The sequence below is a fragment of the Schistocerca serialis genome, unplaced genomic scaffold, assembly GCF_023864345.2.
Source record: "Schistocerca serialis cubense isolate TAMUIC-IGC-003099 unplaced genomic scaffold, iqSchSeri2.2 HiC_scaffold_1362, whole genome shotgun sequence".
NCBI lineage: Eukaryota > Metazoa > Arthropoda > Insecta > Orthoptera > Acrididae > Schistocerca > Schistocerca serialis.
Window position 1 is genome coordinate 45743597 of NW_026047583.1, and position 24963 is coordinate 45768559.

Sequence of the window (24963 nt, forward strand, 5' to 3'; positions counted from 1 at the left end):
TTATGAAGGACAACTAGTCGTACGGAGACGTGTGCAGCTGTTGAAATTTATAATCAATCTGTAAACTAAAGGGGAGTGTGTTACACTAAGTTCTTAGGTTGTGCAGACTCAAATGCATATAACAGTGTAGTAGCCACTCAGCCTTATGGTGAGAAGCTTATCACAGAACTGGAATGTGTTGGTCATGCCCTCCTGGATCTGGTTCATGGTGCAATTACCGCAATGCCCAGTACTCAAACAGGTCATACAGCCATAAACATTATATCCCAGCAGCAGTTGTGGATATCATAAAACCTGTTTACAGAGACCTGGCAATCCTGAATTATTGAAGAAGTGTCTGCATTGTCAGACTCAAAATCCCAATGAGTCGTTCAATAATCTTATAGCGTCAGTGTCGTCGTAACTGCTGTCTGCGTCACGTCTGCTGTGCAGCGAACTATGCTGATTTAAGTATTAACTCTATTTTTCTTACTTGTAACTTCTTCTTCCGTGTGTTTTTGCTTTTAGGAAGCTTTAATTGTCGAGTGCTAGTAATAGTGTTCCATAGATTTTGTGTTTGTTTTGAATACAGTCAGAGAAAGTCCGTTTAGTCAGCCATAGTACCAGTAGTGCTAGTGTTTGTTTTCAATACAGTCCAGAGACAGGTAGTGCTATTTTCATTGTTTTCTACAGGAAGTGTCTAGTAACCACAGTTTAGTCAACTATCAGCCGCCTTTAGTGAATTAGCAGTCTAGTTATAAGTTGATTAACTCTCTACAGTAAATTGATTTCTTAAGATGGATAGGATGTGAGACTGCTGTGTACGGACACAGGAGGAGCTGGCCACTGTTCGCAAACAGCTGAACGTGTTGATGGCCGCGGTTAGCCGTCTTCAGGCAGTGGTGAGTCTGGTGCGTTGCATGGTACACCCCAGGTGTTACATGCTTCACCCACTGACCCTGCTGTCGACACATCTTTGCGGATACCGGGCGCGGTTGTGCCACCCTCTTCCCAAGGGGAGTGGCGGGTTCAGCGGCATTCGCGGCGCACAAGGTGGAGGGTCAGTGTGGAGGCTGGCCGTGTGGCATCGCCCGTTCTGCCTGTGAGTGGACATGTGGCCTCTCCTTCAGCAAGGTCCGAGCAGGCACATGGGGGGAGGGGTTTATTAGTTATTGGGAGCTCCAACGTTAGGCGGGTGATGGAGCCGCTTAGGGAAATAGCGGAAAGGTCGGGGAAGAAGGTCAGTGTTCACTCTGTCTGCTTGCCGGGGGTCTCATCCGAGATGTGGAGGAGACCGCGCCGGCAGTGATAGAGAGCACTGGGTGCACCCGACTGCAAATTGTTGCTCATGTCGGCACCAATGACTCCTGCCGTCTGGGTTCAGAGGTCATCCTCAGTTCGTTCAGGCGGTTAGCGGAGTTGGTGAAGGCGGAAAGCCTCGCGGGGTGGAATCTGAGCTAGCTATTTGTAGTATCGTTCCCAGAACCGATAGTGATCCTCTGGTTTGGAGCCGAGTGGAAGGCTTAAACCAGGGACTCAGACGATTCTACGGAGATCTGGGGTGCAAATTTCTCGACCTCCGCTATCGGGTGGAGAAATGTAGGGTCCCCCTGAATAGGTCACGCATGCACTACATGCAGGAAGTGGCTACAAGGGTAGCGGAGTATATGTGGAGTGCACATGTGGGTTTTTTAGGTTAGAGAATTCCCTCCCTAGGCCCGACAAGACACCTCCTGAGATGCGGCAAGGTAAGAGTAGACAAAATGCAACAGGGAATAACAATATTAATGTGCTAATAGTAAACTGCAGGAGCGTCTATAGAAAGGTCCCAGAACTGCTCTCATTAATAAGCGGTCACAATGCCCACATAGTACTAGGGACAGAAAGTTGGCTGAAACCAGATGTAAACAGTAATGAAATTCTAAACTCAGATTGGAGTGTATACCGCAGAGACAGGCTGGACAGTGAAGGGGGAGGCATGTTTAAAGCAATAAGAAGTGCAATAGTATCGAAGGAAATTGACGGAGATCCGAAATGTGAAATAATTTGGGTGAAGGTCACGGTTAAAGCAGGCTCAGACATGGTAATGGGATGTCTCTATAGGCCCCCTGGCTCAGCAGCTGTTGTGGCTGAGCACCTGAAGGATAATTTGGAAAATATTTCGAGTAGATTTGCCCAACATGTTATAGTTCTGGGTGGAGATTTTAATTTGCCGGATATAGACTGGGAGACTCAAACTTTCATAACGGGTGGCAGGGACAAAGAATCCAGTGAAATTTTTTAAGAGCTTTATCTGAAAACTACCTTGAGCAGTTAAACAGAGAACCGACTCGTGGCGATAACATATTAGACCTTCTAGTGACAAACAGACCTGAACTATTTGAAACAGTTAACGCAGAACAGGGAATCAGTGATCATAAAACGGTTACTGCATCGATGATTTCAGCCGTAAATAGAAATATTAAAAAAGGTACGAAGATTTTTCTGGTTAGCAAAAGTGACAAAAATCAGATTTCAGAGTACCTGACGGCTCAACACAAAAGTTTTGTTTTAAGTACAGATAGTGTTGAGGATCAGTGGACAAAGTTCAAAACCATCGTACAATATGCGTCAGATGAGTATGTGCCAAGCAAGATCGTAAGAGATGGAAAAGAGCCAGCGTGGTACAACAACCAAGTTAGAAAACTGCTGCGGAAGCAAAGGGAACTTCACAGCAAACATAAACATAGCCAACACCTTGCAGACAAACAAAAATTACGCGAAGCGAAATGTAATGTGAGGAGGGCCATGCGAGAGGCGTTAAATGAATTCGAAAGTACAGTTCTATGTACTGACTTGGCAGAAAATCCTAAGAAATTTTGCTCCTATGTCAAAGCGGTAGGTGAATCAGAACAAAATGTCCAGACACTCTGTGACCAAAAAGGTACTGAAACAGAGGATGATGGACTAAAGGCCGAAATACTAAATGTCTTTTTCCAAAGCTGTTTCACAGAGGAAGACTGCACTGTAGTTCCTTCTCTAGATTGTCGCACAGATGACAAAATGGTAGATATTGAAATAGATGACAGAGGGATAGAGAAACAATTAAAATCACTCAAAAGAGGAAAGGCCGCTGGACCTGATGGGATACCAGTTCAATATTACACAGAGTATGCGAAGGAACTTGCCCCCATTATTGCAGCAGTGTACCGTAGGCCTCTACAAGATCGTAGCATTCCAAAGAATTGGAAAAGGGCACAGGTCATCCCCGTTTTCAAGAAGGGATGTCGAACATATGTGCAGAACTATAGACCTATATCTCTAACGTCGATCAGTTGTAGAATTTTAGAACATGTATTATGTTCGAGTATTATGACTTTTCTGTAAACTAGAAATCTACTCTGTAGGAATCAGCATGGGTTTCGAAAAAGACGATCGTGTGAAACCCAGCTCGCGCTATTCGTCCACGAGACTCAGAGGGCCTTAGACACGGGTTCCCAGGTAGATGCTGTGTTTCTTGACTTCCGCAAGGCATTCGATACAGTTCCCCACAATCGTTTAATGAACAATTTAAGAGCATATGGACTGTCAGACCAATTATGTGATTGGATTGAAGAGTTGCTAGATAACAGAATGCAGCATGTCATTCTCAATGGAGAGAAGTCTTCCGAAGTAAGAGTAATTTCAGGTGTACTGCAGGGGAGTGTCGTAGGACTGTTGCTATTCACAATATACATAAATGACATTGTGAATGAAATCGGAAGTTCACTGAGGCTTTTTGCGGATGATGCTGTGGTATATCAAGAGGTTGCAAAAATGGTAAATTGTACTGAAATGCAGGATGATCTGCAGCGAATTGATGCATGGTGCAGGGAATGGCAATTGAATCTCAATGTAGACAAGTGTAATGTGCTGCGAATACATAGAAAGAAAGATCCCATATCATTTAGCTACAATATAACAGGTCAGCAATTGGAAGCAGTTAATTCCATAAATTATCTGGGAGTATGCATTAGGAGTGATTTAAAATGGAATGATCATATAAAGTTGATCGTCGGTAAATCAGATGCCAGACTGAGGTTCATTGGAAGAATCCTAAGGAAATGCAATCCGAAAACAAAGGAATTAGGTTACAGTACACTTGTTCGCTCACTGTTTGAATACTGCTCAGCAGTGTGGGATCCGTACCAGATAGGGTTGATAGAAGAGATAGAGAAGATCCAACAAAGAGCAGCATGCTTCGTTATAGGATCATTTAGTAATCATGAAAGCATTACGGAGATGTTAGATAAACTCCAGTGGAAGACTCTGCGGGAGAGACGCTCAGTAGCTCTGTACGGGCTTTTGTTGAAGTTTCGAGAACATACCTTCACCGAGGAGTCAAGCAGTATATTGCTCCCTCCTACGTATATCTCGCGAAGAGACGATGAGAATAAAATGAGAGAGATTAGAGCCCGCACATAGGCATACCAACAATCCTTCTTTCCACGAACAATACGAGACTGGAATAGAAGGGAGAACTAATAGAGGTACTCAAGGTAGCCTACACCGTCAGGTGGCTTGAGGAGTATGGATGTAGATGTAGATGTAGACCAAAAAATGTTTTTCTTGTAATGAAGACACTAAAGTGGGGGTCAGTCATGCTGTTATTGCTTTTAATGATGGCAACATTGGTAGCGTGAAAGTGCTACAACATATGGGAATTAATTCTGGAGCAAACTGCATCAGAGAATTTGAATGGATGGACAAGGTTTGCAATGGTAAAGCACTGTATGCAGCACAGTTGGCCACTACGGAGTCCAGAAAGAAGAAAACAAGAAAAAACTTAAAAAAGGTCAAGAGGATGATATACAGTATGGTGCAGGGTGCTTCTGAGTGACTAAAAATAAAATGTTAAGCATATATTGAGTTACAGTCTATTAAAACTTTAAAAACTCTTCTTGAAAATTTAGATTTTCTCTTGCATTTTCCCTAAATCTCAGAAACTACTTCGAGTAGCGAATTAAAATTTTCAGGGAGTAATAACATACGTATTCTGAGTCTTCTGAACTAAAAGAAGAACATAATATTATGCATAAATAAAATTATTTAGAATAACATACAAAAAAGTACACAAAATTTTAACTGTGTAATTAAAAAATTGCATTTCCAAAAGCAGTGGCTGAAATGCAATTATTGTAAGACTCAGAACATATAGTTTAATGTCCTGTAAAAGTTTCTTGTCAATGGCTACAGTTGTTCCTGAAATACGGGGAAGTTAAGTCACCAAATTTAACATTGTCAGGATAGGGCGTTCAAACTCCCCTTAATGCACATTTTCTCCTTCCTCCACTTGGTGAGCAACACATTTATAGTATTTACACAACAGCAGTAGCTATTTTCTTCCAATTTCTTTTTGCAGGCATACCATGTCCCGGGCTTCAAGGGACGTGTGGGATTTATAACCTCAATGAGTGAACACTTCTGTGGCACGTGCAACCGTTTACAGATAACAGCTGATGGCAATTTGGAGGTGTGTCTCTTTGGGTATTCAGAGATATCTCTCAGGTGAGTGATGAAACATAGAATAATCATGTCCAAGTGAAAATTCATGCGAGGAAACCATAAAATTACTAGAAGACTGACAGAGTGATCAGTATTTTACCTTCAGGAGGTGAAATTCCAAAACTTCTTATAGACACATTCGTTCCTCTTGTCCTCACATTAGTCACGGAGTCCGAGTGACCTTTGAGACCTTCAGAAACTTATCCCTCTTTCCTCTCTCATGAAGGAACTGATATTTCCAAATGCTGAGTATAGAATAATACTTTCAAACTGTTTGCCATGCACATTAGGTATGTGGTTGGTATATGGAAGAGATAAACTGCAGTTAAATCCAGCAGGTATGAAATGAGTAATCTTTTCTTGAAGTTTTCAGCTTGCACCCTCCTCCCTCCCAGACATACAAACCAGATACCTCTAGCTAAATAATTTGTGAGTATATATAATTTGCCTCTGTCAGCATCATGTTACACTAACCTATTTGTGAGATTAAATTAAAGGAAAGTAATCAGAACTGGAAATTATGTAAAGACATTTTTGGCTATGTCCCTGTGTTGTATTAAAGTTAACACAGTATTTCTGTCCATGTGATGGTAACTATGATTCGCCAGCCACCGTTGCCGAGCGGTTCTATATATATGTCTGCTTGTGTCTTTATGTGTGGATGGGTATGTGCGTGTGTGCGAGTGTATACCTGTCCTTTTTTCCCCTTAAGGTAAGTCTTTCCACTCCCGGGATTGGAATGACTCCTTACCCTCTCCCTTAAAACCCACTTCCTTTCGTCTTCCCCTCTCCTTCCCTCTTTCCTGATGAGGCAACAGTTTGTTGCGAAAGCTTGAATTTTGTGTGTATGTTTGTGTTTGTTTGTGTGTCTATCGACCTGCCAGCGCTTTCGTTCGGTAAGTCACCTCATCTTTATTTTTATATATAGAAGTTTATTATTTTATTTACCGGTCTTGCAGTTTCCTTGATTTCTTGCAAAGTACAGTACAATGAAAACCTACCATATTGCATAACAAGTAGATGAGTATAAACTTCAGAATAGCATCATCGCCATTAAATGACCTATGTTTTCTTTACTAACAAGAGAAGGGACAGAAGCAATAAACACAAAATCAGAACTGCTTTTGCTTGATTACAGCAGGGACAATAATTTTTAACATCTACATTTACAACAGATCATATTTACAAAATGTTTTCGAAATTTGCTCTGTTTACTCAAATGAAAGTATTGCACTGCTCAATCATTCATTTACACTCAACCCCAACTGCTGCACATGCTGTGGGGTGTGTCATCTGGTTATGTCATATGTTCAGTGTTTCTCACCAATTTTTGGGGTATTTTGAAATGTACAAAAAGGAAAATGCAGAAAGTTATCACATTTTGCTGCACATTACCTGCGTCACAGAAAAATAGTGTATACAAATCTTCTCAGATTTGCCACTGAATAACTTTGTCCAAGCCTCACAATATTTCACCAACACAACTGTTCGTCATCTTCAGGTAGTGGTGGGTCCTGTCATCACTGCTGCAAGATGTGGCTGGTGATATTCGCACAGCAGAATTGAAATTTGTCAGGCTAGAAGCAGGAGTACGAATGTGTGGACAGGCACTCCCAGTTGGATGGAAATGCCATTCATAGTAGCCTTCTGCTTATGTGTTGTGGGCAATGACTGCACTTCTGGACACTCGTGTGGTTAAGAGCTGAATTAACTCTCTGCAAGGTACTGCATCAGGTCATACATCGGAGGATCTGGTTTCTACTGTTTTAATTTCATGGCAGTCAGTGCTGGATTCTGGGCAGTGCTTAGTCAAAATTCCATATTCCTGTTGGTAAGATTGCCCACCGTATGGATACATGCCTCATTCTTAAAAACACAGTCCTAGAGTGATGATGCTGAGGATACAATTTCAGTCCTCTTGGGAAACGTGTGGTGCCCTGTATTCAGGTTCAAATGGTTCAAATGGCTCTGAGCACTATGGGACTCAACTGCTGTGGTCATAAGTCCCCTAGAACTTAGAACTACTTAAACCTAACTAACCGAAGGACAGCACACAACACCCAGCCATCACGAGGCAGAGAAAATCCCTGACCCCGCCGGGAATCGAACCCGGGAACCCGGGCGTGGGCCTGTATTCAGGCAGTGCTCTGCTACCATTAATTTACTGGGTGGCATTTTTGTCAGCGCTGTTGAACACAGTGTTCTTGCACAATGTGAGGTGTCTGCCCTATATAAGGTTTCCCATAATGGCATCAGATCTTATATATGATCTGTGTTTTCTAAGGTCAAAATTGTCTTTAACTGAACACAAACGATTCCTTAGTTTTGCTGGTAGACGAAAAACACACTTGATTCTGTTTCTCTTAGCGATTCTTTTAATTTTGAAAACATGCCACTGAAATATGGCAAGAAAGCCATTTGCAGTGCTTGTCTAAGTATCTTCATTTACATCCCTACACTGAACTTGCTTTGCTCAGAACACATTGCAAATCTGTTTACAAGAATAAACATTCTGCTGGAACACTGTTCTTAGGTGTTACAGTTCACCAGGCAGACTGTCGGTATCTGAAATCACGTGTGCTCTATGTGCCAGGGAGTGTAAGACACTACCACATTGTGCAGGGTGACGGCAACTTTTGGACCTCAAATATAACTCTGCGTGTATCAGTTTGCAGTAGAGACTAAGCCCCAGTGCTATGTCAGCTTTTCTTCTAACCGTGACATCCAGGAATGGTAAGCTGCTATCTTTTTGTACTTCCACGGTGAACTGAATATTCAGATGGAGCGAGTGCAAATGCTGCAGGGACATAGGTAGTGTCTGTATTATGTGGGCCACACCACAAATGTCTCTTCAGCATTCTGCCAGAAGGAGGAATGTTGGATATTTACTAAGGGAAATAGAGGATCTCCCATGGGAACACTGTCCACTTGATTAAAGTAGTTGGTGTTACATAAGAAATAGGATGAGGTATGCACATGTTTAAACAGCATCACAATTTCTTTCTCAAACTTGCTGCTAATAACCTCTAATGAGGGCTGCAGGGGCACTTTTGTAAGTAATGATATAACATTTGAGCTAACTAAAATATCTGAAAGTTCTAGTTTAAGCATCTTCAGGTATTCTATGAAATCCTCTGAATTCTAAATATGATGGTCATAGTCATCCACATGATAAATTTCAAAGCTGTCACGTGGAAATTGCCAGTTGCATCTTGCAGCAGTGATGGTGGAAATCACCACCACCTGAAGATGCCAAAACGTTGTGTCACTGAAATATTGAGGGAGGGACTTGCATAATGTTATCTGGTGGGGAACCCAAAGTGTTTCTGCAACAGATCTATTAGGCAAGCCTGAAAAGTCACATATACTCCAAGCAGTAAGTACCTGTTATAAAATGGTCACATTAGTGAGCTTGGCAATTAATTAAGAGTTTATCAATAAATTTGGCTTCATTTTGCAAGAAATTGTGCTGTGTTCCAGTACTCCCTCTTCAACAAAACTAATGTCAGTTTCTGCTCCACCTCTTCAGCCCGAGATCCTATGTATACTCTTGAGCATTTGTGTAAGATACCTGTTTATTTATAAAAATAAAAGTAACTTCTATCATGACTTTCCCATTCTTGTCCAGTGGGTTTGTTATCCTGCTGTTGCCTACTGCAGACTACAAGATTACTGTTGAAGATTTCTGCAAAGTTTTTCTTCCTTTTTAGTGTACCAACATTTCACTGTGTGGTAATTGCCTGGTACTGTTTAACGGGTGTTTTAACTGTTGTTTCAGAGATGCAATACGAAGCAAATGCAGTGAGGATGACTTGCTTTCCATGATTGGGGCAGCAGTGAGAAGAAAGAAGAAACAACATGGAGGTAAGATACATTACAGCAAATGTAACTCTGTAGATAGAAAGAAAATTTCTGCTTAACAAGTCATAGCAAACATAAGAGCAAAATAGAATGAAAAGCAACAGTGATAGAACCTGTGTTTTTTGTGTAAACTTGAATTTAATTTTTTATTTAGTATTCATTCTGATTAATGCCCATTGGTCAACAGTATATTTCAGCCCTAGAATTTGGTTCTGCAAGGTCCACCAGATAGCCATATATGGCTGTTGTAACTCCTTTATTGGACTTCAGAAGTTTTCCAGCAACAAATCTTTTTTTTTTTTTCTTTCTTTCTTTTTTTTTTCTTTTTTAAAAAAAAGCTAAAATGCAGAAAACATCATAAAGCAAACACTCACAGAAAAGCATCAGTGTCCTTGAAACAATGGAAACTCCAGTAGGAATATCAACAATGTTGGAAAAGACAGATTACTACTTACTGATGAAGGCTGTGGCTGAAAGCTTTATGTAAGTGTCTTTTAATTCTTCCCATCTGCAGCCTAAGGTATCTTCTTTATGGTAAGTAACAGTCTGTCTTTTCCTTCATTATTCATTAGTGTTTTTTTTTTTTTATTGCTGTTTAGCAAGCATCGTGTGGTATATAAGGGATGTGAATAGCGTCAGATGTTGAATCATCACTCTGGAGGATATGAAGGTGCTGCATATTGGTGTGAGACAGCATTATCTGATGAGAGTTTGAAAGAAACCTCATTGTGGATGTCCATTTGGTCCCCTGGTTAAACCTTGCAACATCTGTATTTTTGGAGTATTTGGATCTGACAGTGGCCTGATGTTGGAAAGTAAGGGCTTACTCATCATCAATGTTCCAGTTGACTACATCAGACCACTACAAGGGAGCATCACTGTGTAGTGTACTGAGTACATTGTAACCTGTTCACGTCTGTGACTGCCATCTGAGAACAAGTACAGTAAACTCTTGTGCAGCTACACTTTTGGCTAGCTAGATTGACACTTGACAAGTTTCAATTTGCGTGCACCTGGAGCCAAGCATTTGCTGGTGTTTTTTGGCAATCTACTGCTAATCAGTGCACTGGTGCGTGTCAAAAGTCCAAGTATCGTCAATTCGTGCGTGTGTTGGTTGAAGCTCTAGTGCGTTTCTTATTCGTATTGCATGGTTTCATGCCACTGCCATCTATTGGAACTCCTTGGAAGTACAGTACATACAGTATTGTTCTATGGAGCGCAACGTAGGCCTGTCGAAACTGACAATTAGAGTGCGCCGCCTAACTCTTTCCACTTGTTGTCGGTACATCAAAGCTGAGTGTTTAACAGTGAACGTACAACACCCTGTTGTGTTGCCACGTGGGCTTGGGTAGAACAGAGGAAATGGCATAGATGTATCGAATGCTTTCATTTGATGGCTGCCACAGCCTGGTTTCAAAAATCAAAAGTTTGTCTAGGGCATCTCGAGTGTTGTCAAGTTGTGCATTTGTGTGTGTCTGATTTGAGGTTTTGTGCTCCCACTATGTGCCTTAAAGTGTCCAGAGATAAAAGGGGCCAAAAACCATAAAGGACTCAGTCGAGTGTCTGTAAAAAGAACACTGAACGTGACTAAGGGCACATAACATAAAATGAATGTGATCTTGTTGGAAAAAGAGCATCACACTTTGCAGAGAATTGATGCTGGTGAGCCACCCACAAAAGTTGCTGCAGAGTAGGAGTACAATTACTGATCGGAAGACAAATCGATCAGGAATTGAAAAATTTTTGTTCCATCCAAGCATTGGGCAGCGCAGTGAAATCTTGAAAAACAATGAGAAAAGGTGCACATCCTCAGTTAGAAGAGGCATTATTTTTGTGGCACGAATAAATAAGAGCCAAAGGTGTGTCAGTTTCAGGTCCTCTAATTTGTCAAAATGAGCTAATGAGCTGATAGAAGGAAAGAAGCAAGAATTCCTCGGAAGTAATGGCTGGCAGGATCATTTCAAGAAGCAGCATGGCATCCATGAAATTGCCATCAGTGCCAAATCATTATCTGGGGATGAAGCTGCTATGCTGATTTTAAGAAGAAACTGCACACAATCATTGACAAAGGAGGTTATACTGACAATCAACTTTACAAATGTGATGAAACTGGGTTGAATTACAAAATGCTGCCAACGAAAACCCTTGCCTCTAAAGAAGAAGAAATGGCTTCCAGATACAAAAAAATCAAAGAAAGATTTACTGTCCTCGCTTGCAGTAATGCCACTGGCAATCATAAACTGTGTCTTACTTTAATTGGCAAATCCAAAACACCAAGAGCATTTAGACACCAACCAACCAGCTTTCCCACTGAGGTACACGAATCAGTCTTAAGGCATGTATGAACAGTGCCGTGCCATCTTCAGAGAGTGGTTCCAGGCAGAGTTTGTTTCAGCTGTAGTAAATTACATGGAAGGAAAAGGACTTCCTTGAAAAGCGCTACTTCTTGTGGACAATGCTCCTTCTCACCCAGGTGATCTGCAAGATGGGGATATCAAAGTTGTATTTCTTCCACAAAATGTCACATCTCTATGTCAACCGATGGACCAAGGTATTCTTGAGGCGATGGAAAAACATTACAGACACAAGATGCTGGAATACTTAATAGGTGTGATTGATGCTGCAGATGATTTTGTGGAAGCTCTTAAAAAAATTGATGTTTTAAGTGTCATTCATTGATTGCTGAAGCTTGGAATCTAATTCCTCCAGTTCCTCTTGTTAGGTCTTGGAAAAACTCTTAGATCGTAAGGCAACCTAAGTGGTGGGAAGGAGGAGACAACACCGAAACTCAAGCTGACATAATTTTGGTGAATTTACTGGAGAAGCTGGTTGTAAAGACACACACTTCGAAGACATTGAAGAGTGGATGGAAAATGGCATTTTTTCATGTGACTGAGGATGAAATCGTCCAAATTGTGACCGATCATAAAGCGTTAGAAGACTATGTTTCTGATGATGAATCAGAGAAAAATATTCCTCACACATTCTGTTACGAAGTGATCCAAACTGCCCTGGAGTACATCAGCCAACAGGAGGAGACGATTTATCCTGAAATAGTTTGATTTCAACGTTGGAGATGTATTGTTGCAGCAATAGTTTCTCAAGCAAAAAAAAAAAAGAAAAAAAGGCATTCGTGACTTCGTTACCAAAAAATAAACTCTAATGAAGCATCCTAGAACTTCTATGTCCATAACTTAAAAAGTTTTTTTTTTTTTTTTTTTTTTTTTACTTTTCTTGAAAGTTCCTCTGGACAGACTTTTCGTTCCTTTGAGTAATCTCTAGATTTGTTTCATAATTTTGTTCAGTAGTTTATTTTTTATTCAAAAGAGTAGGTAATAAAATTAAAACTCCTGTTTTTTCCTGCTGCCAAATAAGGGAGATTTTTTCTGTAAGAATGCAAAATAAACGAGCTTTGTTATACAGTATTTAAAAACTTTGAGTTTTCAATCATAGTTTGGTGCCTTTTTAACATGTCAACACAATTTTTTCAGTAAAAAAGTGTAGGGTTATTTGCAACCATATCAGTAATGTTTTACATACCCTACGCACGTTTTACGATCGTATTTCGCAATATTGACGCAATTTGGAGTGTTCACATGTGAAAACAGGGGGACTTTGATTTATCTGGAATTTTCGTTATCGGAACTGACCACCGTCCTGATCATTTCGGATAAACAGGAGTTCACTGTAATAGTCTCCTTGCAACATGCTGTGTCATACAGCTAGGAGCAGCCAGACTATGGAATTGCCGTCCTGCGCATAGGCTGCCATTAACACCCAAGCAAATGACTGCATGTGAAGTGGTGCCATGATCAAGAAGTACGGACTGCTAATGAATGGCGTCACATTATGTTCACTGATGAGTCCCAGTCCTGCACTGCTCCAAATGACTATCGTGGAGAAGTTTGACAGTGACCCGGGGAGATGGGGAGAGGTCCCATTCTTCCACATTTTGGGGGGGGGTGGGTCACAAAGGAATCCCATGGTGTGGGGAGCCATTGGGTATGACTTCAGGTCACGGCTTGTAATGGCCGTGGGAACTCTGATGGTACAGCAGTGTGTAATAGTATTGTGGTGCTATTTTTCAACAGGCCGGTGCTTGTCCACATGTAGTATGTGTCTCTTTAAATTGTCTGTGTGATGTTGATATACTCCTGTGGCCAGCAAAATCCCCATATCTGTCCCTGATATAACATTATGGGACCAACATGGACGTCAACTCCATCCCACTGCCTGTATCCATGATTGCAATGTCCAGTTACAACAGTTGTGGATCACCTTTCTCAGGAGGGTATGCAGCAGCTTTACGACATCCTCCCGCACTGTCCAGGCCAGACAGGGTGCATTGCTGTATTGATAAGTGGGCTCAAACAGATAAGTTCTGTGTAAATTTGACTCTGTTTTGTTATCACTGAAATAACATCACATACCCTCTAAATTAGCTATGTTTCAATTTGTTTTCTCCCCACCTTCTGAGTGTCTCACTTTTTTTCAAGCAGTGTAATTTAAGACAGACATAAGAATATGAAAATGGGATGGCATATCACATTGCTATTCAACTATGCCCCTAAGAAAATTGTAAGATAATGGAGAAGAGCAGGTGCACTATTACACTGACTAGAACGTAAACTTAAAGATAGAATTATATTGTGTAACCTATACCGATGACATAATACTAATTGACAAAGACATCACTGATATGCTAAAGCAATTTGAAATATTAAGGGAGCAAGCTAGGAAAATTGGACTAATAATTTCACCTGGGTAAAAAATTCTTGGCTGATACCAAAATGGCACTGGGTGAACTTATATAGGCAATGACATAGTATTCGGTGTTAAATAGTTTAAATAATTTGGTGAAAAAGACCACTGAACATCATAATGAAAAGAAGGCCATAGAATCCAGACTTCAGAAAGTACAAACTGTCTCTCAGTTAACTAAAAGTATTTTTCCTGGAACTCTAAAATCTAACATTGTACAACAGTGATCAAATTAGAATTTCTTTATGCATGAGAGAGACTCTTTGTCCAGCACAAGACATGAAAACAGCAAACTGAATTAGAAGAATGTAAAATTGTAGTAAAAATCTTAGGTCCAAGAATAAAGGATGGGATACATCACACAGAACCCAGTGTGAAATCTCCAGGCAAATTCCTAAAAGCTCTTGTTACAATGTGTCTCCAAGGAATCCAACTTGTGGGACATACAGAAAGAATGTATCCAAACAGGCAGCTCATTGGATTCCCACATACTTGAAAAATAAGATCCTACTGATGAAAACAAACAGGAAGAGACCTTAAGAAATTGGAATCACCACATTTACAGTATTCTGATGTAGTGATGAGTCACACAGAGTGCAGTTTCGCAGTAGCTTGATCGATGCTTGTACTTGTGTATGTAGTATATGCAAGTGTGTACAGCGTCTCTTCTGGTGTACTCACGATATGCTAATTTAGTGGCCGAGCAGTAAACCGGATCCCTACTCGGTTCCAGTGTGCTGTGCTAATCATTCTTCTTCACTTGACATTTATGCTTGGAGCTGCAAGAGAGGCCATTTTCCAGATAATGCCACAAAAACAACAAATTCTCAGATATCAGTTTAACTTACACGCTTCAACATCATAGACAACATTTCACATTAATATGTTGCAGAACACTAGATTAGTGTTAAAATTGCCAGAGTAAACATTGTTCTCCATGTGACAGATTGTCAAAAGATGTCCAAAATCGATAAATTTTATATCTCTGCACAGAGAAGCAGCTGGTTGCTCATTGTCATCTGTGGTGCTAATCAATGGGTCGAGCTCGTTGCTGGCACAGCGCCACCTCAGAGTAAGTGGCCCCTCATCCCAGCAGGTGTCGATGTTTAAACACCCGTATAGCTCCCAAGACTTACTGCGTCTGTGGATAACTCCATCTCTGCACAGAACTTCCCACATTTCCCACACAGTGGGCCCTCGTGTCTCTTACACACAATAAATCTTCAAACTTATTTCATTGGCTAAGTTAAATTTCGAGTGTGATGTGCTATTTCGTAAAAAATAGCAAACGGTAGACATGGATGTTATTGTGACTCTTTCCTAAGGCAACATTTGTGTATTACACTTGTAGAAGTGCACTGCAACATAAAACAGTAGACCGTAAGTTCAAACAATGGAAACTCCAGGTTGGAATATCAGCAGTGTAGGAAAAGATAGAGTGCTAATTACCATAAAGATGGCACGTTAAAATGCAGACAGGCACAGTTAAGACACTTACACATAAGCTTTTGGCCACAACCTTCATCAGAAAAAGAAATAGAAATACACACCATTCATTCACACAAGCAAGCACACTGTGGGGAAGCAGCCTACTCACGCTGTAGTAAATTCACATCAGTTTCCATTGAGTGTCAGCTAGTCTGCTGTAACTAGCTCTGACGTCATAAATGTTGCGCAATACCTTAAAAATCAAGCAAATGAACTAAAACTTTTCTAGCATGTCAGAAATAATATTAAATTAATGTGTGTTAAATATCAGTTCGATAACTTCAGCCATTTCCGAGATTTGGACGTTTTTCTGGAAAAATCATTGGCGCAACAGAACAGAGCTAGAGACTTCAAAATTTATATTTAGATTCATCTTTCATAATGATTTAATAAAAACAGTACTTTGGATTTCACATATTAAGATTTTAGTGGAAATTCATGATTTTCTGGTTTTCGTCTCAAAACTGAAGGAAGCGAGATAGATTAAGTAGGTTAATAAATAAGGCTAGGTTGTTTAGATTTAAATAGGTTAGAGGTCCGCTATGATTATGAAGATGTGTAAAGTTTCTTTTTAATACCTATAAAATTATAGCGATAGCGGATCTCAACAGGGCCAGTTCAGAGCTCATCTAGTGCGTGCAGGGCAATTAAATTAATTCTCTCGCCTAAAGTATTTAACTTAGCCACGTCAAAATTTTATTATCAATACTTACCTGCGTGCTGAATGCATGTTTAAATTAAGAGCTTCTTCGGCCATCAGCCAAAGAAGCTATAAATTATTATGTAACTTGAAGTGGTGCGTTACTAGCCCAGCGGCTAGTCGGGATAGCGGATTTGATCAGGCGTTCCCTCAGCCGTCCGCACCGCGGCTTTATATATAAGAACACTGCGCGAGGAAGCAAGGCCCCAGTTCTCTCCAGACGCTGAATGACACGCCATCTGTGTCGGTAGTCGCGTCGCATCAGTGTATCTGCTACAAACAGCCTCGGGTGCCGTATTAAGTTACTAGAGATACGCGGAACCATGAGAACATTTCATGTGAAGTGTTAATTCTGGAATGATTTTCATTAACTAGCTTCAGTTTGCGTATTGTCGTATTTTCACGTGCCGTCGCGGGACAGACATTCTACCAAATATTTAGCGTGGCGTTTGATGAAATATTTTCATCAAATTATGGCGAGCATTCTTTTAACATTTAATTCGGACATTTATAGTTGCATCAGCGCATTAGACTCTGAACTGCTCTGTTAGTTAGGTTGTAGGGATACTTGTGGTTTTTATTAGTGAATTTCAGAATATACTCAAATATTTTGGAAAACCGTTTTTGATTAGAAATCCCGGACAATCTCCTAATTCCTCAGAGCTATAAGCTGCAGCTATAAGAACATTCTCAGGCAAAGTGGGCACTAGGATATCTATTTACTGGCTCCAAGTTTTATTAAATCACTTTCTGGGGGTCACGGAGTAAATAGAGAGCCAGTGTTGAGAACGGCAAAAGACAGCAATAACAACATTCTAAAAGCTAGAAACTGATTCAACACGCAAGCATATATCCAGCAATCAGATTTTTTATTATTGTTACAAACTTATACATCCGCCGCCCCACATATGGTGCATCGGCCGGGAAACAACTAAGTGAAAGTGATTTTTAACTATTCGGATTCGCGAGTGAAATGCGACACGCAACTGAGTATAGAACAGTGAATGTGTTACGTGTGCATGTGGACGACGCAATTGGATTAACAACGCATCTGGATTGACGGAGCTGGCACTGAGTCTAGCGGTGCTGCCGGCATCGCGAGAAGCCAGTCTCGCCGCACCGCAGTCGTCCGCTGGAGCAGCCGACGCAGAGCCTGCAATTGTGGGCCACGCTAACACACAACAGCCGTCGGAGAGCCGTCTGCAGTTTAACGTGCCACGTCGCATCAGGAATCCTGGTACGCCGCGCCGGCAACGCCATACGTCGTGCAGAAGGAACTAAGTTAAGTGAAAAACTGTTAAAAATTTTACTAACCTGCACTAAAAGACTGTCGGCGATGGAACCGTCAAAAGAAACTGAGGTTAAACTTAAATCAGAACCTATGTCTGTTGAGGGAACTGTAAATCCAGACAACGGTTCGAGTGTAAATATGCATGAAAGTAGTAATGTTAAGGTGAAATATGAAGTATTGTCTCCTGGCAGTAGTGTGGGAAGGGGCAATGATTCAATAATAGAGACTCCTGTAGTAAAGCGGAAAGTAGAAATGATAAATTTAGTGGATGATAGTTTCTCTGATGAATTAAAAATGAAACAGTCATCAGAGATGGTAGAGTTTAAGAAGGAGAAGTTAGATATGACTAATCAATCAGAAGTTTCAGTTAGTTTTGATAATTCTGGTGTTGGAGCTAGTTTTTCGTCACCTGAGTGTGATAAAAAGCCAGCTCGTGAGCAACCCAAAGATGCTGGGGCTGTTGATTTAAATGTTATATTACAAGCAATAGCTGCCAGCAATGCTGAATTAAAGTCTGAAATGGTGGCCAGTCAAACAAATTTTAATAAACGGTTTGAGGCAATGGACAATAAATTAGAATCCAATAATGCTGAATTAAAGTATGAAATTGTGGCCAGCCAAACTAGTTTTAATAAACGATTGGAGGTAATGGACGATACCTTCAAGGCTGGTTGCAATAAGTTGAAAAGGATCTTGACAGTTTGAATTGTAAAATTGATTGCAATCATGAGGATATTAAGAAAAAGGTTGCTCAACAGTTTTCTGAAATGTATAAAACAGTTAAATCCGAAGTTGCTGAGGTTCGCAAAGACTTCCAAATGGAAGATGCGAAGCTGGAGCACAAGTTAACAGAAAAGATCGAGGCAGAATCTGAACTGTGCTCAGATAGATTTAAAGATGTTAATATAAAAGTAAACATATGTCAAGCAGAAGTAGAAGCAATCAAAACTGACACTACTCATATTGTACAAAGAGTAGATAATGTTGAAATGAAAGTAGAAAATATCAGTACTAACATTGCTAACATTGAAAGTAAAGTAGCTTCAGTAACTTCTGGTAATGGTAGTGTACAACAAGTTGTAGCTGCAAACGCTGCTTTTATCGGGTGTCGGCAGTTCTTGCAGTTCGATCCAGATAAAAATATCCACCCGCTAGATTTCTGGAACGATTTTGAAGATGTGATTCCACCAACTTGGTCTGAGCGAGAGAAAATCTCATTTATTAGAAGCCATTTAGCAGGTGACGCCATGCGTTGGTCAGCTGATGTTATGTTGAAATGTAAAACTTTAGCGGAATTTAAAACAGCTTTTATTAATGAATATTGGTCTAGCAATAAGCAAAATGAAGTGTTGAGAGAATTTTGGAGTGGAAAACGCTTCAATGCAGGCAAGGAATCTATTAAAGAGTTTGCTAGGTCATGGATTTCACGTTTGTCACATTTGGCGGAAAAGCTAAAACCAGAAATGATTATACTAGGTCTGGAAGCCAAACTGCCATGGTACTGGCAAACTAGAATTATATCAGCCCCTAGAGACAATCTGGATCGTTTCATTGAATATTTGGAACGTGTAGAACGTGTTGCTGCCAATGAGGAGCAAGCACGTAATAACCGTAATGCCAATAATAATAATAGTAATTTTAGGAACGAGCAAAATGGCAATGTAAACATCAGAACAGTAGGTGTTCGTCATCCTAAGAGAGATAGGAATTGGGGAAATAATTATCAGAACCAACAATGGCGTCCAAGGGATAATAATTTTGTTCCAAACAGAAATATGCATGTAAACAACAGTACGGAAAGTAAGGCTATGCCAGCTAACTATAATGAAAATAAAGGAAACAGTAGTAGACCTAGGCAGGAAAACTAGTTCCCGTCTATGAGGACACTGGCGCTCACCAGGCGGTTACTTTTCCTAAGCCAGTAGTTAAGGGAATGGGTAAGACAGATCAGAATACTCAAACTGAACAGATGGATGAAATGTCGGTAGCACCTAAGGATACAACAGAAATAATAGATCACTCACAGTATTTGATAGATACCATGTTAGAAACGCTTTCTAAGTGGGAAGAGAAAGAGAAGGCGCAGCAGTGTAACAGTAGGGATGAGCTACAAAATACTGAATTGACAGGTGAAGAAGCAGAAGAAATTCATGCTTATATTTACGATGAGGATGATGTGCTCTTATCTAAAGTGCCTGTGCAGGATGTTGATAATGTACTAATAGATTTAGGACAGGAGATAAGTAGGAATGTAGAGGGTAGGCTGTTTGGGGTCAATGAACCCAGTAGCTGTGACCAGTTGTCACTTGAGAAGGAAACCGACGATAATGGTGAAAGTGGTTTAGCTGTAACTAATGTTATGCCCGGTCTGGAGGCGCAGAATCGCTCAGACTATAGTAATTTGGGTCATGTTCAGCAAACTAAATGTAATGAAGTCGTGCGGTGTTTCGATTTAAAATTAATAGACAGACTGGAAAAGGCAGCTGAAAATGTAATTCAGGAAACCCCTACACACTGTGACCTAAATGTAATGAAGACAGATGTTGATCACTTTAGTTGGAGACAAATCCAAAAGGAACTACTAGATGAATGTGAGGAACCACCTGTACAACCTAGAATAAGCCACCCTATAATAATAGTGAATATGTTGGGTATCAATGTACGTTGTCTCTTAGACAGTGGAAGTGAGGTGAGTGCAATATCTCAGTCCTTCTTTGATGCATTACCTGGTAAAGACAAACTTACTGTAATGAGGGTATCAGGACTAAGAATAATTGGTGCTACTGGCAAGGTGTCAAAAACAGTAAAGCAAGAAGCTTTGCTACCCTTTAACATAAATGGTAATGTAATTGATCATCCATGTTTAATTGTAAACAATCTCAGTATTGAGGTTTTAATTGGCATAGATTTCTTGTCGAAATATCAGAGTGTTGTTGACTTTGAAAGAAGCCAGTTAAAAATGGTCTTGCCAATAACCGGAGTAATTATAGTACCTTTTAGTGATAAACATGTAGTAACTGATCATGAAACTTGGGAGCTGCCTATACGAGTTCTGAAAAACAGGAGGTATTGGGACGAGGATGTTAATCTTAATAACAATAAGTTGAACACAGAAGAAGAAGAAGAAGCAATTATTTTAGACAAAATAGAAGCTAAATTGCAGGAAATCGATAGGATTTCAGGCAATCAAAAGGAAGAACTGAGACAGGTTCTAAAAAGGCATCATAAAGTATTTTCAGATCGACCTGGCAGATTCATAGGTAGCCAATGAATGCTGTAGGGAGGAGGTTGTTCTGTAACCTCTACACAGTGTGGCAACTGTGCAGTCCCCGCTGTGTGAGATCTTTCCCTTTCAGGTCTCACTCACTCTTCATCTTTTCTATCCACCTAAAATTTCTAACTCTTCTTTACAGCATTAAACTAATGAATGCTGTAGGGAGGAGGTTGTTCTGTAACCTCTACACAGTGTGGCAGCTGTGCAGTCCCAGCTGTGTGAGATCTTCTTTCCCTTTCAGGTCTCACTCATTCTTCATCTTTCCTATCCTCAAAAATTTCGACATTTTCTTTCCAAATACTAAATTTTCCAGTATAATTATCAATACAGCATTAAGCTAATGAATGCTGTAGGGAGGAGGTTGTTCTGTAACCTCTACACAGTGTGGCAGCTGTGCAGTCCCAGCTGTGTGAGATCTTCTTTCCCTTTCAGGTCTCACTCATTCTTCCTCTTTCCTATCCACTAAAATTTTCGACCTTTTCTTTCCAGACATGAAAATTTTCTGTCATGGCTATCAAGCCATGAGTTATGCAACCATTCTATCTACCGATTAGTGAAGAAAAATACCTAATGTGACAAACCTAATAGTGACAAACAATAGGGAAGTATGACGTAATTAAGATACAAATGTATTTGAGTAACAATTATGTATAGTACCCTGGTAATATAGTAACTACAAAGTGTTCTTTTATTGGAAATGGTCCACCAACAGTAATTTAAAAAGATGTATGAATTCATGTACAAGCAGGATCTGAAGTGTCAATGAGACCTAGTGTATGCTTTAGAGCTGACTAATAAATAGTAAAAGAGATTGCTTAGTGGTATGAAATATATGCAGATAAGTTGTAAGGATAAACTCACCTTGTGTAGCAAGGAAAGGCAGTATAATAGAATTGAACAGTGTTTGTGGTTGAGACGTGAAGGACACGTCCCTGAAGTATTTATAAGGTTGGAGCTGGCCATTATTTTAGTGTAGTGTGTGACAGGATACACCTACACGTATTGAGGTTATGAGTTGGAGGCGTGAATGCGACCATAGGTACCCTTATGTTAAATGAGACAGAGCAGCTCATGGTGTCCTATAGGTTTAAGGAATATAGCATTACGCTCGTCCATAATTATTTGATGCAGTTTAGTGGTAGGTCTGAAAGAGACTACCTGTGGTTTCAGCGTCCGATTGAGTGGAAATGGATTGCCACGTGAGCAAACTAATCAGCTGCAATACACTATGAATATGAAATAAATGTGCTATCCTATGCTTTAAATATTAATAGAGTGAGTGTTAAATAAGTACATACACTAGCAAAATAAATAAATAACATACTGACAGACGTGAAACATTATTTTAGCTCAGCATAAATACACTTCAAAGTAAGTAAGTACCTAATTGCAGATGTGGAACTGACAACAGCAGAGGACCAATAAGTGGATTTTGTAGTCAACTAAACGTAGTGTGTTTTGAACACTCAAAACTGTACTATTACCAAAAGTTACTCACATGTACAAAGAAGCTGAGAAAACAACCACTAATCATACTCATACTATCTCTAAGAATAAAGTAATCAAAGATGAGTCAGTTAAGTGCTTAAAATGCAAATGTATCAAGGATGTACCGAGCATTGGTTCAGTGTTCCGGCCCAGAAATAATAAATTCAGATTAAATATGATTCATCACTGTATGCCTTGAGCATAGATTTTCTCTAGTACATGACTAAAGGCGTTTTGAGCCATTTGTTTAACGATTTTATGACAGTTAAGTAACCACGAGAGTAAAATTGAAAAGGTTCTGTTAACTTTGTTCCAGAAAAATGTTGAAGGATAAAATGTATATATCCCCATTTCATTGTGACCCACCCACAGATATTAAGTGAACAGAGTCTGAGGCACTCTTTTTGTTTGTTCTACAGGACAAACCAGATAATGGCAGCCTGGTAGCTGCGTGAAAGCGTGGAGTGACTTGGACACAACTCACAGTGACCCCTCCCCTTTCCCCATGTAATTTAGAGAGAACGTGAAGGACGCACACCATAGCAACTTCCCCTCCTCTACCCTTGTGAATGGAAGTGTAGGACGCCAGCCAAAGCGGCTACAACCACGTGTGTAAAAATTATTTGTGAACTTTTTCTTTCAGGTTTAAAAAAGACTGCTAAGAGATAATCATCTGTTTATGTGTCATGTTATTTTCTTTGAATTTGTGTATGTAAAGATGTATTTAATGTATTTAATGGATCTAAGATTTTCATAATTTTTCAATTTGTATGTGTTTGTTTGTCTAAGGCAATATGTATGCCAAAATATTTCATGACTTTGCTTTAAAAATTTGAGTAATGACATTGTTTAAAAGGCAGTGAACATGCCTACAATTTAAATAATTAATTTAGGTAATCAGTTTTCTTTAATGTTTCTACAGGTTTATATTTCAATTTTGAATTTTCATAGGGAGTTAAACTGTACTCTTGCTTCCCTTTTTGTAATTAAATTTTTTTTCATTCATTAACATTCATAAGCAAAAAATTTAAGTAGAGGGTGATGTAGGGAAGCAGCCTACTCACGCTGTAGTAAATTCACATCAGTTTCCATTGAGTGTCAGCCAGTCTGCTGTAACTAGCTCTGACGTCATAAATGTTGCGCAATACCTTAAAAATCAAGCAAATGAACTAAAACTTTTCTAGCTTGTCAGAAATAATATTAAATTAATGTGTGTTAAATATCAGTTCGATAACTTCAGCCATTTCCGAGATTTGGACGTTTTTCTGGAAAAATCATTGGCGCAACAGAACAGAGCTAGAGACTTCAAAATTTATATTTAGATTCATCTTTCATAATGATTTAATAAAAACAGTACTTTGGATTTCACATATTAAGATTTTAGTGGAAATTCATGATTTTCTGGTTTTCGTCTCAAAACTGAAGGAAGCGAGATAGATTAAGTAGGTTAATAAATAAGGCTAGGTTGTTTAGATTTAAATAGGTTGGAGGTCCGCTATGATTATGAAGATGTGTAAAGTTTCTTTTTAATACCTATAAAATTATAGCGATAGCGGATCTCAACAGGGCCAGTTCAGAGCTCATCTAGTGCGTGCAGGGCAATTAAATTAATTCTCTCGCCTAAAGTATTTAACTTAGCCACGTCAAAATGTTATTATCAATACTTACCTGCGTGCTGAATGCACGTTTAAATTAAGAGCTTCTTCGGCCATCAGCCAAAGAAGCTATAAATTATTATGTAACTTGAAGTGGTGCGTTACTAGCCCAGCGGCTAGTCGGGATAGCGGATTTGATCAGGCGTTCCCTCAGCCGTCCGCACCGCGGCTTTATATATAAGAACACTGCACGAGGAAGCAAGGCCCCAGTTCTCTCCAGACGCTGAATGACACGCCATCTGTGTCGGTAGTCGCGTCGCATCAGTGTATCTGCTACAAACAGCCTCGGGTGCCGTATTAAGTTACTAGAGATACGCGGAACCATGAGAACATTTCATGTGAAGTGTTAATTCTGGAATGATTTTCATTAACTAGCTTCAGTTTGCGTATTGTCGTATTTTCACGTGCCGTCGCGGGACAGACATTCTACCAAATATTTAGCGTGGCGTTCGATGAAATATTTTCATCAAATTATGGCGAGCATTCTTTTAACATTTAATTCGGACATTTATAGTTGCATCAGCGCATTAGACTCTGAACTGCTCTGTTAGTTAGGTTGTAGGGATACTTGTGGTTTTTATTAGTGAATTTCATAATATACTCAAATATTTTGGAAAACCGTTTTTGATTAGAAATCCCGGACAATCTCCTAATTCCTCAGAGCTATAAGCTGCAGCTATAAGAACATTCTCAGGCAAAGTGGGCACTAGGATATCTATTTACTGGCTCCAAGTTTTATTAAATCACTTTCTGGGGGTCACGGAGTAAATAGAGAGCCAGTGTTGAGAACGGCAAAAGACAGCAATAACAACATTCTAAAAGCTAGAAACTGATTCAACACGCAAGCATATATCCAGCAATCAGATTTTTATTATTGTTACAAACTTATACATCCGCCGCCCCACAACACCTCACACACACATGACCGCCAACTCCGACAGCT

The 24963-nt window shown here is 39.9% G+C and overlaps 1 protein-coding gene across 8 annotated transcripts in view; it reads left to right on the forward strand.

Moving 5' to 3' along the window:
• Nucleotides 1-24963, forward strand: part of LOC126440335 (molybdenum cofactor biosynthesis protein 1-like) — a 370799-nt gene that overhangs the window by 154050 nt on the left and 191786 nt on the right. For 7 of the 8 annotated variants that reach the window (XM_050090622.1, XM_050090623.1, XM_050090621.1 and 4 more), the window contains 2 exons: nt 5360-5505; nt 9281-9366. The exons of the other annotated variant lie outside the window; for it this stretch is intronic. In XM_050090622.1, the coding sequence (XP_049946579.1) occupies nt 5360-5505; nt 9281-9366 (232 nt within the window). The remainder of the gene's footprint in view (nt 1-5359; nt 5506-9280; nt 9367-24963) is intronic. 8 annotated transcript variants of the gene reach the window in all.